The sequence below is a fragment of the Eubalaena glacialis genome, chromosome 3 (genome assembly GCF_028564815.1).
Source record: "Eubalaena glacialis isolate mEubGla1 chromosome 3, mEubGla1.1.hap2.+ XY, whole genome shotgun sequence".
NCBI lineage: Eukaryota > Metazoa > Chordata > Mammalia > Artiodactyla > Balaenidae > Eubalaena > Eubalaena glacialis.
Window position 1 is genome coordinate 183,641,450 of NC_083718.1, and position 17,102 is coordinate 183,658,551.

At 53.7% G+C, this 17,102-nt stretch overlaps 1 protein-coding gene across 3 annotated transcripts in view; it reads right to left on the reverse strand.

The window, feature by feature from the left end:
• KAZN (kazrin, periplakin interacting protein) overlaps positions 1 to 17,102 on the reverse strand; it is a 456,516-nt gene that overhangs the window by 40,338 nt on the left and 399,076 nt on the right. For 2 of the 3 annotated variants that reach the window (XM_061184919.1, XM_061184920.1), the window contains 4 exons: positions 11,959 to 12,148; positions 9,785 to 9,915; positions 6,484 to 6,534; positions 2,441 to 5,002 (listed from right to left, as the gene is read on the reverse strand). In XM_061184919.1, the coding sequence (XP_061040902.1) occupies positions 4,835 to 5,002; positions 6,484 to 6,534; positions 9,785 to 9,915; positions 11,959 to 12,148 (540 nt within the window). In that variant the 3' untranslated portion in view covers positions 2,441 to 4,834. Of the gene's footprint in view, positions 1 to 2,440; positions 5,003 to 6,483; positions 6,535 to 9,784; positions 9,916 to 11,958; positions 12,149 to 17,102 lie in introns of those variants that run through there. The other variant, XM_061184921.1, reaches the window with a different exon arrangement.

Genomic DNA, 17,102 nt, shown 5'->3' on the forward strand with positions numbered 1-17,102 from the left:
TTAAAAGTTTTTAATTAAAAATTTTTTTCTTTTGTCTTTTTTTTGGCCATGCCAGGCGGCTTGCGGGATCTTAGTTCCCTGACCAGGGATCGAACCCGGGGCCGTGGCAATGGAAGCATGGAGTCCTAATCACAGGACCGCCAGAGAATTCCGAGATACTTTCAAACTCATATTGTCACAGGCCTGATGACCCCATCTGATGCAGCCCCACTACACCTGGATTCCCTGGGAGCCCAGGTTGAGTGACGCACATAGCAGCAGCCCCATAACCTTGGGGGACAGGTGTGGGGCAGCTCCTGGGACCCCCGGGCCATCCTGAGGGGACCCCCCCCACCTCAGGAAGTGGCAGCTCTGGTACGGCGAGGGGTTCCATAGCAGGGCAGATGGAGGCGTCCCCTGCCCAAGATGGAGAGCTTGTGCCAGACCGCAGTTCGTTTCTGCTCTGCCCTCCCTGCCAGTCCCTCTCTGGGAGTGGGTTTTCTGGGCTGGAGGTAGAAGGCTAACAGAGATAGACTAGGTCACAAAAGCAAGGAAGTGCTAGGCTGTGCCAGAGGCTACTGGTGGGTGAGGGTGGGGTGGGGTGAAGCTCAGAGCAGGCCCCTCGGAGGCACTGGAGGCGCCCATGTGCTGGGTCCCAGCCCCTCACTGCCCACACGGAGGAGCGGTTCAGGGCACTACAGACTCTCTAGGTTGGAAGCCCAGTTCTACTGTTTCCTGGCTCCTTGACCTTGGACAATTTACTTCGCCTGTTTTTTCATCGATCATGGAGCCGTTGGAGGATTAACTGAGTTAATACACGTCAAGCATGCAGCATGGACCCTGGCCCATAGTAAGTGCCCAACAAATGTTAGATGTTATTATTGTTATTACTACTGTTAGGTTACGCCAGTTAGAACCTGCCAGCACGGGTAGGAGAGCACGCAGGAGGGTCACTGAGGACAGCCACGCAGGCTGTGCACTGCACAGCTCAGGGCACCGTCCATACAGGGGTAGTGCAGTGTACAACCTGTGCAACTGTCCACCGGCCCTGCAGCCGGGGCAGCCCTACTCCAATTTCTGACTAATAGTGACACTTGAAGTTGGACCATTTGGGGCAAGGTCTGGAGAAGATTAACAAAGGAGGTAGTGTGGATTTTGAGTAGAGCCATTCGGATTTGAATCAGGTGTGGCCTGGCCCTTGAGAAGGCCACGGGATTGAAGGAGCGATAGCTAGGATCTTGGCCAAATCACTCCTCTCTGGGACAAAGTTTCCCCCATCTGTTAGGCATAGTGCGTTGGGTTAGTTTGGTGAAGGCAAATAGGCTTTTTTCCTTGGACGCCAACTCTGACTGATTGGCGGTGTCTGTCTGAGGCTTTGTAAAGTGAAAAAATTAAAGGCCACTTTGGGCTGGGTAGGAAGGGTTCTTTAATTGATTAGTGATGTCTGCTTGAGGTCAGGGTGAGGGAAGCTGTGGCATGTGTGTTTGGGGCCATTTGCCCTCCTCACATCAGCCCAGTGGTTCTCAATCCTGGCTGCACCAGAGAAGGTTTAACCACACTCTGATTCAGGGGTGTAGCACCTGGCATTGGTAATTTTTTTCTAGAAAGCTCGGCAGGTGATTTTAATGTGTGGCCAGGTTGAGAGCTGCTGGGGTAGATGCCCCTAAGTTCCTTGCAGTCCTGAGCTCTGTAACTTCTCGGCATGGTCTATACATTATGGTGCTTTGAGCTCTCTTCTAGCAGAAATGCAAAGGGAGTTAAAAGGCTAGTCTTCCATCAGTCTTACTGCTGGAGAGGATTTGTTGTTAAGTTGGGAGACCGAGGTTGAAGGCACTGGCTATGATCATGGATTGGGGTATCCAGGTGGCCTCTTCTCAGGCCACACTGTGGAGTTTCACCGGGGCAGGACTGGCTTTGCATCTGGTGAATCTCGGGTCTTGGAAAAGCCTGGCCCACTCTGGCTTCATTAGGGAAGCCCTGGGGCTCCTTTAATTTCTCTCTTAAACTCCTCTCAGTCCCCAGGGATGGCGGGGAAAGTTGGGACAATGCAGAGGCCCACTGAGGTCTGCAGGAAGTAATATGCCCCAAACTCATGGGGCCCCGCTCTGGGTCTTTGGAAGGAGCGCCAAGGGGGAGAAGGAAGCAGATGAAAGCTGACTGGGGCCACTGGGCTGGAGAACGCAGGGTCAGGGCGCCAGGCTCGGAGGTGGTGCATTAGGACCACGGGCTGCCCTGGATGCTGACGGCTCCTCCAAATTACAGCCAGGGTGGCAGAGACGAGATGTTTCTGGGAGGCCACCCCGGCCTCAGCCCCTCGATGGGCCCAGAATCCAGCCAGCTTTCCTCGGCCCCTCCCATCACCCCCTCAGGACCCAGCCCTGGAATTCCAAGGAGCAGGTCATGCCAGGCTTTGCCTCCCACCCGGAGTAAGATAGAAGCAATCAAATAACATAGAATTCGATCATATTTTAAAATAAGCTTTATTTAGTTTTTTTTTTAATATTTTATATTTGCATCCATGCCTTCGAGAAACCTTTCCCACGGGAAAGGTTATTTTCATCTACTGTTACCCATAACTCATTCGCTATTTGACGTAGTTCTCTTAAATAAATCATCCTTAGTAACTCTTAGAATTATCTCCTAATTTCCAAAAACTGAAATGAAAATGAACTACTAAATCATTACCAGGAGGGGTTGCAATCTTATTTTCTTGTAAATAAAGGGCAAACAATAAAAATCAACCAAAAGAAAAAAATTCATGGGGGGAGAAAAGTATTTCCTAAAATATCTCTCTGCAGAGAAAGATGCCAGCTCCGGCCGCTCTCCCTCGCCGCCAGGCTGGGTGAAACGGCTCAGCCAAAGGCCAGAAAGATCCTTATTAGGTACCCTGCCTACTCCTTTCCAAACCCCCCCCCCCCATCAGGTCAGAAGGAAAGGGAGCAGCCGACTGGGGCTTTTCTGTTTGTTTTAGAGACTTTGGACAAAATATCCTATCCCTTCTGATAAGAGATGCTCCAGCATTTAGAATTCTCCTTGTTTCTTGGTAAGAGCTGAAAACGTTACTGCTAGCAGAAAGCGCAACTACTGTTGTTTAGAGGGTGTGTGAATTGAGCTGTTAGTATTTAAGGTGGTGCAGAGGCGGGGATTCACAGGTTAAAAGAAAAGGGAAAGCTAGTTTCAGACTTCGGGAGGCCCTGGCTTAGAAGCTCACGTGTTCTCCATCACCCGGCGTTTACAATGCTCACGGTTCCTTTGCTGGTGAAGCCTCACCGGGGCCAACACTGCTCTCCAAATAGGCAGATGTTCCTGCCAGCCCTTCTCTCCTCGGGTGAGCGGGCTCAGGCTGCTGTGACAAGTTGGAGGAGGGCCCGAGGGATCCCGAGAGACTCTGTGAGATGTGGCTGGAGGAACCAAGCAGAATGGGGAGGGCAGAGGTGCTGGTGCTGGATGCTGTGCCCCCAACAGGCCGCCCCTTGAGACGGGCGCCTCCCCCATGACACCTGCCCGGCCAACATGCAGAATCAACCAAGGATGAGAGAGACACGGCTGCAGCGAGGAACGCGTGCAGCTCCAGGACCCTCGGGGAACCAACTCGGGCCGAGGGTCCCTGCGGTCGTACCCTGTGGTCATGCGGTCGGCTGTCTCGCCCTGTACGCAGCAGCCTTTCTCAAAAGACAGACTCAAGAGAAGGTGACCACGACAGCAGGCACTCTGTTCACTGAGGTCAGTGCTCTGTTATTTCAGATAAATAAATATATATAGAAAGGCCTGGAGAGAGCTACAGGCGGGAAGAAAGGCGGAGCGCACTCCCATGCAGGGATGGGAGAATGGGGGAGAGAGAAGAAGAAAGAACGGAAAAAAGCAAGCTTGGAAGTCCAATGGTCCCTGGGTTCTGGCCACCCTAAACTCTACCTTGCACAGCTCGGCAGCAGCATGATCATAGAACAGACAAGTCAACAGAGAACCCGCCTCCCGCCCGCCCCCCGTGGAAAAATATACATTCCAATATTTACGTAATAATTTAGATAGAATAAGTCTTCTGCATTTGTGCAAATAAATTAAACGGAACAATTTTCTTTTCTTTTCTTTTCCCCGTAAAGAAAGAAACGGCAACGCAATTTAAAAACTGGCAGGCCGTTAGAAAGAGCCCCTTTGGCCTCTGACAAACCGAGACAAGACAGGGCCCCTGGGCTGGGCTCTCAAGTCTTCGCGAAGAGTGGACCTTACCCTGATGACGATGGCGTTTGGGGGTTAAAGTGACTTGGGCGCACCCCGAGAACAGGGTCTGGTCCCACACGTTCACACCGGGGGGACGGGGGGGCGGCGGGGTGGCGTGGGGAGAACATCAAACACAGACTACATCCTCGGGGAGACGGGCTCCAGAAGTAGCAGTTCGGACGAGGGACATTTACAAGTACGGAGTGCACAATAGTTTTGTTATTTACAAATACACAGCAGTCCTTCAAGTTTTCAAGTTTCATAAAAAGGGAAGGGGGGAAGGGACAAAAAAAAAAAAAAAAAACAAAAACCCCAACGAACCAAAAAGCGAAAAAAAAAACATTGAAAAAAACAAAAACAAACCCAGATTAACAACACAACTGTATCGCTCCGAGGACAACAGAGAGTTGACATGTTCACACACGTTTGTAGTATGTACATCAATTACAGAGGTGGTGACGCCGGGGAGGGGCCCACGCGAGCGGGGCTCAGCCGCACCCCCCCCGCCCACGTGCGCGAGAGCTCCCACGCACGCGCACACGCACCGCCACGCACGCCCAGCCGCGCATTCCCCGCTCGCACGCACGTCCACACGCACAGACACGCCCGCCGGGCAGCAGGCGAAGGGAGGCGGGTATCACCAGTCCGCGTCCTCCTCTATGTAATAATCAGGGGCGGTACCATCAAAGAGGCCGGGGTCGAGGGACTTCCGCTGCTTCCCTCTGGCGAAGACACGCGAGATGGAGCCGAATCCCATCTTCTCTTTTTTCTTTTTCCGTTTTTGGTCTTCAAGATCCTCTAGTGACTGAGGAGTCAGGCCAAGTGGCAGAGGTAGAGGGGAGAAGAACAAAGGCAAGCTGAGCTGGGGCAGAAGACAGGGAGGGGTGGGGGGCGGGGGATGGCTGGTGGGGGGCACCAGTGGGTAAGGATGCCAGGGTCTGCCCCTCACTCGCTGAGTGGACTTGGGCCAGTTACAGAATCTCTCGGGGACGACGCTAGGACCCATCCAAGACTGTCATGAGGATGTTGCTAAAGTGAGGGTAAAAACGCTTAGAACAGCGCCTGGCACATAAGCAGCATTCGTAACGGCTGCTGGAGGGGTTTGTACTATCATCATTTAAATTCAGTTTGCCTACAGCCTTCCAGTGCTCGTGGAGGGCTTGCAGAATCGCGTCCACGCATGCTGCCACGGCTGACCATAGGGCCCATCTGGAGGGGGCATTGCAAGTGTATTAAGTTCACTGTGGAAAAAAGTCCCCTTGGAAAAGGGGGCCTAGGAGAGCCGGGAAAACCAGGAAGGAGGAAACCTGAGCTTCATGTCATGTCAGCCGAGAGCAAGGACCCCAGACCTTAAGGCCCTAGACAAGAAGCAGGACTGGCCTCGGTAGAGCGGGGAGGCAGGGGTTTGGGTTCTAATCCCAATTATGTCACTACCCATGGAAACGTGGAGAGCCCCCCAGCCTCTCTGAGCCCAGGTTTCTCGTCTGTGACATGGGGGGATTGTTAACAATAACGACAAAGACAATGATGATGATGATGTGGAGGAGGTCTTCCTGTCAGGGTAACTACGGGACTGGGGTGGTATCTGCAGGAGAGCTTTGCAAACTGTCAAGTGCTTTATACAAAGATGCAGAGTGGTGGTATCGGTCAAAAAGGTGGAGGATAGACTAGACTAATGGTTCCCCAAACCATGTCAGAATTACCTGAATTCCAGCCACCCCCCCTCCCCCAACCTGGTGGATCAGAATCTCTGGGGTGAAGGGCCCAGGAATCTGCATTAGAAAAATCTTCACTGGTGGACCCTGATGCAGACGAGCAGTCCAGAAGACCAGCATGTGGGAACCCCAGGACTAGAAAGCTGATCTCAGAGACCCCATCTGACCGTCAAATTCATGTTGTTTTCCTCCCTACAGCCCCCTTCTCACTCTGAGGAGAGAGTGTTGAAAGGTTAAAAATGAATTTTAAAAAGTTTCCTGCAGCAAGGGGCCCAAAGAGCCCAGGGCCCACGTCATTAGCCTTTGGCTGCCAGGAGAAGACACTCTCCCGGGATGCGTGATGCACTTAGTAGGTCCACAGATCCAGAGGACGACATAGAAGGGCAGACTCAGGTGCTGAGCCTGGCTGGGGCACCGACCCATGTGTGACTGAGGTAGTGGCTTAACTCCTCTCTGCCCTGGGTGGCCAAGTATGGACGTGGTGGTGCTGAGGGCCGAGGAGAAAAAGGGTGAAGTCACGGTCAAGGTGGGGTGGAGGGAGGGCCTGAGTGGCCAGGGAAGGCACACCTACCTGTACAATGGGGTTGTGCAGGTTCTTCTGAACCGGGCCGGGACTGTCGCCCTGTAGCCAAAGGAGAAGAGGAAGATGAAACAGCAAAGACACATAACACATGAGAGCAGAGGTGGCCTGTGGAGCATGGGGTCTTCTGTGGAAGGAAGCCATCCCCTAGGGACCGCCCTGCCTCTGTACTGGGGAATCCACCCTCCACCCCTGAAGTAGACACTTCCAAATGGCTCAATGACGGCACCTGGGGTTCGTGAAGATGCTGCCAGGACCAGGGGTCCTGGCCAGAGGCCCTGTGATGCTCTCCTGCCTGCTCTGGCTTCTTGACCCCTAACACCCTCTGACCAACAAATCAGTCACTCAAAGTCTTCTAAGTTCCTCTCCCAGTTGGTCCATAGAGTTAGAACTGAAGTTGGTTATACTTGGTGCTTTTCATAAAGAAGTATAATTTTATAGAAAAAAAAAAATAAAGAATTTTGGGACAGGAAGACTTGGGAGACTATGCAGCCTCTTATTTCCCCCACAAACAACACAATGAATCTCTTATTTTGTGGAGGGCCAGACAGGGCTCATTAGCCTGATTTACAGGTACACAGAGAGGTTCCAGACAGTCCAACATTATAGAGCTAATTAAAACCAGAGCTACAACTCAAATTCAAGACTGTCTGGTTCTCCCTGGTCTAGTGCTCCTTCCTGTGAGTGTGCAAAAGCCCTCACCACATCCCAGAATCAGTCTGTCCTGCCTGGGGGTGGGTACCATAGATCATTGGGATCACAAAAGTCATTACTAGGGCTACCCCTGGTGGTCACTTCCAGAATTGCAGGCAAAAGGCAAGAAATAAAGCATGTGTCACCTGAGCCAATGTCCGTCAATCTTCTCCAGCCTCTCTGTGCTGAGTCCCCACCTCTGCTCTAAATAAGTGACTAGAGCATGAAAGGATGGGGAGGTCCTTACTCCAGGTCAGGGTGTTCCTGCTGGCACCAGGCCAAATGCCTGAGCACAGACGGTTACCCGGAGCTATTTTCAGGCTCTTCCTGGCTTACCTGTGTGCACATCTGTTGAGATGGGGGATGAAGGTGGTTGAGGGAGGGTGGGGATGGAACAAATGGTAGTTTAGTCTTTAGTCCCATCTCCAGGTTTGCAAACAGAACCTATTTGGCAGGCAGCTAAGGTAGGTTGGCCCTGTACAAGGCCATCTGCCAAATTTATGGGGAAGAGAATGAGGTCAGAGCCAACTGAAATGCCTATGTGTAGACAACTGGCTTATCAAAGCACCCATTGCCTGGCACCAGGGCCCTGTGTGAAGTGAGCTTGGGAATAAATATGCCGGATCTGCTGCCTGTAGCCTCAGGTATGTGCCAAGGCCAAGCTGGGCAAAAGGCTAGGTCTGAGCCAGATGCAATTCAAGAGGCCTTTAAAGAACCCTTTCTGCAGAATGGATTTTCCAATAGCATTTCGGCTGTCGAAGCCCCTGTGGGCCCCCCATGGGAAGACAAAGTATGGCCCTTGGGAAGGTATTCTCAGATGCTACGGGGTATCTGGCCCACACTAAGAACAAAGGACACTGCTGGCTGTAGGTATAACTCAACAGTGGTCCCTCAGAACAAGAGAGTAACGTCAGAGGCCCCTCTACTGGCCCACCTTCCTCGCCTTGGTTCTGTCAGGACAGCCTTTGTCACCAGGGTTCTCTCCTGGGAACAAGAGAACAGATTGCTTCCTTAAAGCCCCAGTTAAAACAGAATCCCAGCCCCGAGCGGGATTCAGGCCTGAAGTGAACTCCTCCCCGTCCTGACGTGGCTTTGCGAGGCCCCGGCCAGCAGCCTCTGTTGTCCGTGTCACCACGCTGAGGCAACTTATTTCAAATTTAGTCTTAGCTATTTTTATTAAGTGCTTTTCATTGTTATTATAGATTTGAAAAAAAAAATGCTTCCATTGGGATTACTAGGATAGAATAGTTACTAATTTTTATCAATTGATATTCTACCAGTACCGTTCTGTACTTCTATTAGTCTAATGGCTTTTCTGGTTATTCTCTTGAGGTTTTCCAGGTAGATAATCATCCCACTGGCAAGTAATGGTTATCTTGTCTTTCTTTTGCACTATATCCACCTCATTTCTTGTTTATTATCCAACTCGCTGGTTAATAAAACATTGACTGAGTTTTTGAGAAAGGCTTCCTGTGCATCTGAGGACCCGACTCTACCGTGTCTTTAGGACGCGGCAGGGGAGCCCTCCGGATTATCAGTCGCGTGATGGAACACTTGTGAAAAGTGGTCCCCACATCCTGACCCCAGTGTTTCACATTAGAGCCTTGACGTGGCGTCTTCCTGTCCTCAGATGCTTGACCCACCCACCTTCGTTCACCCCCTCACTCCTGGTGAGCCTGTCTGTCCCACCAGCCATCAAGAGTTAGGTGACTACGGACCTGTGCCTCTTGGTAGCTGGGACCCAGTATTTAATCAAAAACTGTGTGATTGGGGCTTCCCTGGTGGCGCAGTGGTTGAGAATCTGCCTGCCAATGCAGGGGACACAGGTTCGAGCCCTGGTTTGGGAAGATCCCACATGCCGCGGAGCAACTGAGCCCGTGAGCCACAATTACTGAGCCTGCGCGTCTGGAGCCTGTGCTCCGCAACAAGAGAGGCCACGATAGTGAGAGGCCCGCGCACCGCGATGAAGAGTGGACCCCGCTTGCCACAACTAGAGAAGGCCCTCGCACAGAAACGAAGACCCAACACAGCCATAAATAAATAAATAAATAAAATTTAAAAAGTGGCTCATGTGAGTTTAAAAAAAAACAAAACTGTGTGATTAAGTAAGCAAAGCAAACATAACTTAGAACAAATTCACCGGATGCCTCTCCAGAGGCAAAATGTGCAAAAACTCCTGGAGATTCAAAAAAAATCCGGCTCATTCCTGCAGGACCAAGAGCTGGCTCTACAGGGAAACAGGGGTGGTGGTGAGTTCCTGAGCCCTGGAAGGTATGGTCTGGGAGGAGAAGCCTACGGTCCCAGACATAGCCCACCAGAGATTATCTCAGGCTGCTCAGACCCTGAGGCCGACCCAGGCCTGCCTTCCTGTGGATTTTCCTTGCCCTCCCGGACACAAGGAGCCAACAGGCCTCATTTCTTTCTCTCCCCACATCCATCTCTTCTTGCAAAAGGAAAGAACAGAACAGGAAATGCCTTCGCCAGAATGCTTCCTGGGTGGAAGAGAGGAAACAGCGGGTAGGTCTTCACCCCCTCCACTCCCACCCCTGCGGTTTCCGGGCGGGGCCCAAGGCCCAGGCCCTGCTGCTGCTGGCCTTACGTTGCAGAGGGAGTGCGTCCGGTGTCGAGGGGAGTTGATGTCGCTTGGCGTGGACGACCGGTCGCCTTCGGCGGCAGATGCGTCAGAGATGACGGAGGGCTGCCGGGAGTGGCAGGGGCTCACCCTGACCGCTGGAAAGCAGGGACAGCTGGTGAGTGGGGGATGGAGAGAATGTCCTTGCCTTCACTGCCTTGCAGGTTAGTCCACCCAACGCCCCCATTATACAGATGGGAACACTGAGACGTAGAGAAGAGACTTGCCCAGCTCTCCACCCCTCTACTTCACAGCACCACGGGTCACCAGAGAGCCACTGCCAGCAAGAATCTCCAGCCCCTGGATCCAATTAGGCCCCCTCCTAACCAGGGTGAAGGGGAAGGGGCAGGAGTCTCCAGGGGCCTCGGTGACTGTCCTCACAGTGCTCCAGCCACCTGGACATTCCCTAGGCCTGGTGCAGTCCTAACCCATGGTCAGTACCAGCTTCCCAAGAGAGAAGCCGTGAGGCTACCACTAGCTCCTCTCTTTCTCCCACCCCCTCACCCCACACCCGATCTGCAGCAGCACCTCCAAACACAGCCCCAAATCTGGCCACTTCTCTCCAGCCCCACTGCCACCACCCAAGCCCAGGCCACCACCTTCTCTTGCCTAGAAGACCATGGCGGCCTCCCAGAGGGCCTCCTTGCCTCCTCTCCTCACTGCCATGAGAGCCAGGCATCCGATCTCTCTTTACCTGGGGGTAGATCCGTGCGGTCCTCCTCCAAGCCGAGGGGATACAGCCCTGCCCACCCCACCAGCCTCGGCTCACGTCACACCAGCTTTCTGATGGTGCCCGACACGCGCCATCTCCCTCCTGCCTCACCCTTTGCTGGTCCTGCTGCCCATCAGGCACATTCTCATCCTTCAAGTCTCAGCCTGTACTGAGAGAAACCTCCCCCTACTATCAGCTCTCCCCACTGTCTTTTCTTTCCCATCAAAGCACCTGTTTTCCGTTGATTTCTCTCCCTGCACTGAATATAATCTGTAATCATTCTTTGTCAGTTTAGTTACATGTGTTTTCTGTCTTCACACCTACAATGCCAGCTTGATGAAAGCAGGCAGTCTGGGTGTCTTAGCCATGTCCAACCCCAGAGCTCACGGTGCCTGGTGTGTAGTAGGTGCTTAATCAATAGTAGATGAATTCCTGGAAGCCCACCCAAGCCCCCAGCAGAGCGCTCTCCTGTCTGCAGGCACTGGATGGAGGAAGCACTTTCTGCTCGACAAGACTGAGGACCTACTGTGTGCAGGCAGCATGTGAGCAGGGAGGGCTACATTACTGAGAAAGACAATCCTTGCTGCCAATGGGCATATGGTCATACGGAGCAGTGTGGGGCTTTGGAGTCAGGGACTTGGGTTCCCAGCTAGGTGACGGCAGGACCCACAGGCTCCAGAAGCCAGCTGCCTGTCGCCAACCTGCATCTGTCACACAAACGCGACCACTCACAGGAGGGACAGAAAATGGAGCCAAGTGGGCCGCAGATGTACAGAGGAGTTTGCGGCTTCTACTGTGGCCCATGGGTACAGATGCTGACCACAGGCTGGGCCCCTCTTCCCCTCAGTGCCTGCAGCAAACACCCCTAACACTTATTTCTGGCCCTCCCACACATCCAGTGATTACCTGGAGCTGTCAATCAAGGAGCTCTCACTGTCTCCTCTGCCAAAGGACGCCCATGTGGCCTAGACTGGAGAATCAGTGCATCCACTGTCAGACACAGTGATTGGTCCAGAGGTAGGCATGTGACCCTGGCTGGCCAATCAGAGTCCTTCTCTGGGATTTAATATACACACAGAGAAAGATTTCTCTTTCTCAAGACTTTTGAGCTTCAAGGGCCCTAATAAGCCTGAAACTGCTGGAGACTGTTTTCTGCTTTATGAAAAGAGGTGGCCTAAAGATGAGGTCGAATGGAGGCAGGCAGAGCTGAGAGATGGATGGAGAGAGTCAGACAGACCCAGGTATTGTCTGAACCTTGGTATCCAGCTATGCCTGAGGTCCATCTCTTAGACTTTTCAGTCCCCTGAGCCATGGCCGCTGCCCCACACCCCCCTAAAAGCAGCTATGGTGTGAATAAAGAGGCTGCCCCTCCCAGTGGGCCAGATGGCCTCCTGAGACACCCCCGGAGCTGTGACTGGGCCAGACTCACCTTGCCGGTCCCCAGGGTGGGGGGGGTGTGAGTGGTAGAGAGTCTGCTGGCTCTGCCGGATGGCTGCGGTCAGTGGGAGGTCCGCCTGCACTACCCACTCCTGGTTGCCATTAAGCACCGTCTCGCCCGGCATGGCGAGTGAATGCCGCTTGGGGACATCCTTGGTCAGCGTGGCTAAGGACTGCTTGGCCTGGAGAGAGAGCCGGGAGACAGGAAGAAGACGACGTGATCAAGGGGACCTCTCGGCCTACTGCTTGGCCATCCCCCACCATCGTGAGAAAGCCACGAATCCAACCTCAGTACCAGGGCGTCTCCGGCTCTGCACTGCGTGCCAATCAGTACCTCACATGAGGGTTTGCTTTGGGGTTAGTTACCCCTTAGTTCCTGCCAACACAAAGTGAGACCACAAAGGGGGACCGAGGACACGCTTAGCACCCACTCTTTCGGGTTCTCCAAGAACCAGCTGGGATTTGAATGAGATGGTAAGAAAATGGTGTTTTGCCTTTCAGCACCTTACCTCCTCCCAAATTCAGCCTTCGATGGCCCCTTCACAAGGTGCTGTGCAACACAGGCTGGGGATAGGGCAGACCCGCAACCTGGCTCTCAGGATCACATGAGAATACGTGGGACACAAGGAAACCCAGGGACAAGCACGGGGCTGAGTTCGGGCAGCTGGGATAGAGAGCTCTTCCTTTCTCTGTCCTGTGACTGAGGTCTCTCCCAGCTTTGGGTTATCTCCCCCAGGGTATGTGGGGTTGTATTAGAAGTGATCTCAAATTATTTGGGGGAGAAAAAGGGTACATATTAGAAATTTATTAATGCATATTCTTTCTTTCATAGTCAATTTCCACTTCCGCAGTAGCTCCCCAGGCTCATGCCAGGGGAGAGGGGGCACACGGGGAGGGGCCCAAGGGCCTCGCACTGAGATTTCCAGTGAATCTGGGGGTCACTACAGATGGCAGAACCACCATGAGTGCTGGCTTTGCCCCTAAAATGAACACAGATGAAATGGAAAAACCTCATCTCATCTCTCTCCTAGCTCCAGAACTTTCCATACCTCCCCCAAGGCCCTGGGCTCCTCCATGCAGAGTTCCTTGAGAAGGAGATTCTACCTGAGAAATGAAGTTCTTGACCTAAAGCCTGATATACCCTCATCACATTGACCAGCTGTGTTATTTTAGACAAGTCACTGCCTTCTCCGAGCCTTACTTTCCCCATCTGTGTAATGAAAAGCCTGGACCAATCTTTAGGGCTCCCTCTAGCTTGGACACCCCAGGAGTCTATGAAATCACTCCCCTTCTACTGCCAGCCCCCAGGGAATATAAACCCACATGGCAGAGGGAGGCCGAGTTGGAGTCAGCCCCACCCCCCCCCAAGCCAGGTAATAATCTCTGCCTGGTTTAGAAAACTATCATGTGCTCAGTGCAACAGCCCTGGGTCTCAAGTAGGGAGTGTAGGATTAGCTGTGCTTGACAGAGGAGAAACCGGAAGCTCAGAGAGGTTAAGTGACTTCTCCAAGAGTGCACAGCAGGCACGATGTCCAAGTTGGGGCCGAAGTCTGGGAGCCTGGGAGCCCCATGTGGTTTCTATGGTGCCCACGCTCCTCTGGGGCAAGGAAATAACCAGCACAAGTGATGCAGACTCTGAATCCACGAGGCAGAGTAGGGCGTGGCTGGTCACCACAGGATCCCCAGCACCTGGCTTGGGGCTGGGCACATTCAGTGAAGCACTCAGTAAAAATCTGCAGAGGAAATGGAAGCAGGCTTCTGCCGTGTCCAGGCGGACAGCCCAGGGAAGCAACTCTGTTAGTTTACTACAGGAACAGCGGAGCGATCCTCCTGCCGAAGGAAGGAGGCAGGCTGGCTGTGTCTTGGAGCTGCCGTGTGCCTGCTGCAGGTCCAGTGTCATGGACTCATGTTTCCTGGACCACCGCATCTCACTCGGGACCACATCTGCTCTCCCCTCCAGGTGTCTGTGCATCTGGCCTCTGAGCCCTCCATCCTGGCACCGCTCCCTGCGGGCAGCTGCCCCACTCCCTTGCTGCCTCCTGTCCAATCCATCTTGGCTGCCAGGAAGGTGGACGTGGGTGGGAAATGAGCGCCCAGTCGGTCTGCCATCGTGCGAACTAACCCTCAGCTCTGCCCTCTTGCAGACATCCCCAGCCATGCACGTGGAAAGCACAGGCAAGTCCAAGTCGCCCACTGAAATAAGCAGCTCCGTGAGGCAGCACAGGAAGGCACGAGGAAGAGGCCTGGGCAGGACTGTTCTCCTGTCCCCACCTGGCTTCCTTCTTCCAGGTGGACCTCCCCGCTGTCTGGGCCTGAAAGCAGCACCTTCTAACTCAGCAGGCGGCTTGGCATCATCGCTGCCTGACACCGGGGAGGAGCCTACGGTTAGTCCTGCAGGATGGGGCAGGTGCACCTGTGAATTCTGAGCACAGGAACCTCTCACAAACTGTCCACTCATGAGTTTGAACCTCTGAGACAGAGCGAAACAGAGACGTGAACTGCAGACAAGGCATGTAAGGTCTAACTTAAAATACGTGCATGTACTCTCTCTCTCTCACTCTCTGTCTCTCTCGTTGCTGCATTGAATCATCTTTCTGTGACAGTCTGCACAGCATTTCTCTACTAATCTCTTCCATTAAATGCAATTCAATGCTGGGAGCTCCCTCTGCACCTCCACCCCCTGCTGAGAACCCTGAGCCCGCAGTTCTGAGCTCCTGGGAATTGGAGAATTGGCTCAAACACCCTCATGTGACAAAAGTCAGACAGAAGTGGGTTCAAACTCCACTTCTACTATTTGACTTGCTGTGTGATCTGGAGCAAGTTACTCCACCACTCTGAGCCTCAAGGTCCTCACAGTAAGATGGGGAACTGAGAGGGATCACTTTTATAGGTAAGTTGTGGGATGAGGTGGCCCGGCACAGCGCCTCGGAACCCAGGATGTGGCATCCAACGGCCTGGATTTGATCCCAGCTCTGCCACTTCCTAGCTGGGGGATCCTGAGAGAGGCCCCTCACCTCTCTGTGCCTTCATGCCCTAGTCTGTCTGACGGGAGTAACATGGGTTCCATGGAGAGCGCTTAGCCGATGGTAAAAAAGAGCTCAATGAATGTTGGTGACTCTTATTATGAAACAGTTTCCATTTCACAAGGAGGAGTCAGATGTGGAATAATTCACATGAAAGCCCAGGATACTGTCTGGTCTATTGTCCTGTTCAAAAAGTAGCAGGCTGTTAGGATTATTTATGCCTCCCTGAGATCAGACAATCTGGGAAGTGGAAAGGGAGAGTAGCGCAGGGGCCCTGCCCTCCCCCACCCTCAGGTTCCTAGCTGCCTGGAGGCCAGGATGTACTTCCAGTCAGAGAGCAGGCCTGGCCCCGGAGGGATGCTGTGAGTGCGGCTAAAGGGAACCCTTTACCGGCTTTCCAAGGAATTTGAGCTTGGCTAGGGAACGTCTCTCCCGCCAAAGGCTGGGAGGATCCCGGGGTTAGGAACCTTCCAAGCAAACACGAGAAGGGTCGTGCTCCCATGGACTCCAGCTGCAGACACGCTGCATCTGCACCAAAGGGGCATGACGCCAGCTACAAGTTGACTCCACCATCCTCTTCCTGGGCTTACTGGCTGCGACCCTGTCCCAGATCTCAGGCTGCAGTAGTCGCAGGTCCAGCGTGGAGGTGCCAGCATGAGCTGATGAGGCAATACTGGCTCCACACCATCCCCAACAACCGCAGGCCCAGGGGTGGAGGGAGGCTCTAGGGGGGACAATGTCAGGCTCGGGTGGGCCCTGACCTCATGCGTGTGGCCAGGGGTCTGAGCTCAGACCCAGTGTTCAGAGCTGGCTGTGGGCAAGGGCTGGTCTGCTGGGCCAGGATGGCAGTGGTCCGGGGCCGGGAGGTGTGCTTGTGTGGCCAGCTGGTTTCCTTAGAGAGAGGGCAGGAGTGGTGCCAACCCAGAGCACGGCCGTTAAAAAAAAAAACCGCGATCACCCTTGACCCCTGCCGTTCGACCCTGCCTCTCGCTGGTCCCTCAACGCGCCCTACTCTTGCCTGGGCCTGTGGCGGCTGTCATTTTTACAGACGAGGAAACTGAGGCCCAGGCAGCTCAAGGACACAAAATGACTGGCTAGTGGACAGGACGTGAGAATCCACGACTCCTGGTCCCGGTGTGGCCTGAGGACAGGCTGGTCTCCAACATCCGTAACAACAGCTAACGTCCCCTGAGTGAGGACGGTGAGCCTGCCCCGATTTCCCGTCACCTCACCTCACAATCACCCCAGGAGGAAGGTCTGATACGTGTGAACACAGGCTCAGAAAGGTTAAGTCACTTGTCAAAGATCACACAGCCAGAAAACGCAGGACCCCAACTGGGGCTGTGTTAGAACTGCACGGCCAGGGCAGAGACAGACACTGAGACGAGGGAATCCCACACTTTACAGAGGAGTGGTTCTCAACCGGCGTGATTTCTCTCCCCCTCCAGGGAACACTGGGAAATGTCTGGAGACTTTATTCCCCACAGTTGGGAGGCACTACAGGCATCTCGTGGGTGGAGGCCGGGGGTACTGTTGCACACCCCACAGCGCACAGGACGGTCCCACAACACACTTCTCCGGCCCCAAGTGTCAACAGTGTTGAGGGTGAGAAGCCCCGTCTACAGTGTACATTGTAACGTAAGAACTGTCTCCCATTTTGGAGAACGTTGATAGAAAACTAGGTCACCGGGAACCAGGCTCCTGGCGGGGGGGGGGAGTGGGCAGGACTAGCACTTGGGAGGAGCCTGTGATCTCGGGGCTGGCAGCCCTGTCTCCCGCCTGCTCAGTGACTGGAGAGGCCAGTGGGGAAGGCCTGAGGGACGAGCGATGGCTGGTAAGAGGACGCGCCTCCTTCAGGCCAGCATCTGGGTGTCCTTTCAGGGGCCTCCCATCACGGAGCACGGGGACTGCCCACCTCCCAGCTCTGCCTCTCAACTCTCTGGGCAGCTCTGGGTGAGCCTCCTGCACACCGAGCCTGTTTCCACATCTGTAAAATGGGCACAACAAGAATACATAGCTCACTGGAGTGACTGCTAATGGATGTGGGTTTCTTATTAGGGTGATGAGATCACTCTGGAATTAGGTAGTGGTGACGGCTGCACAACTTTGTGAA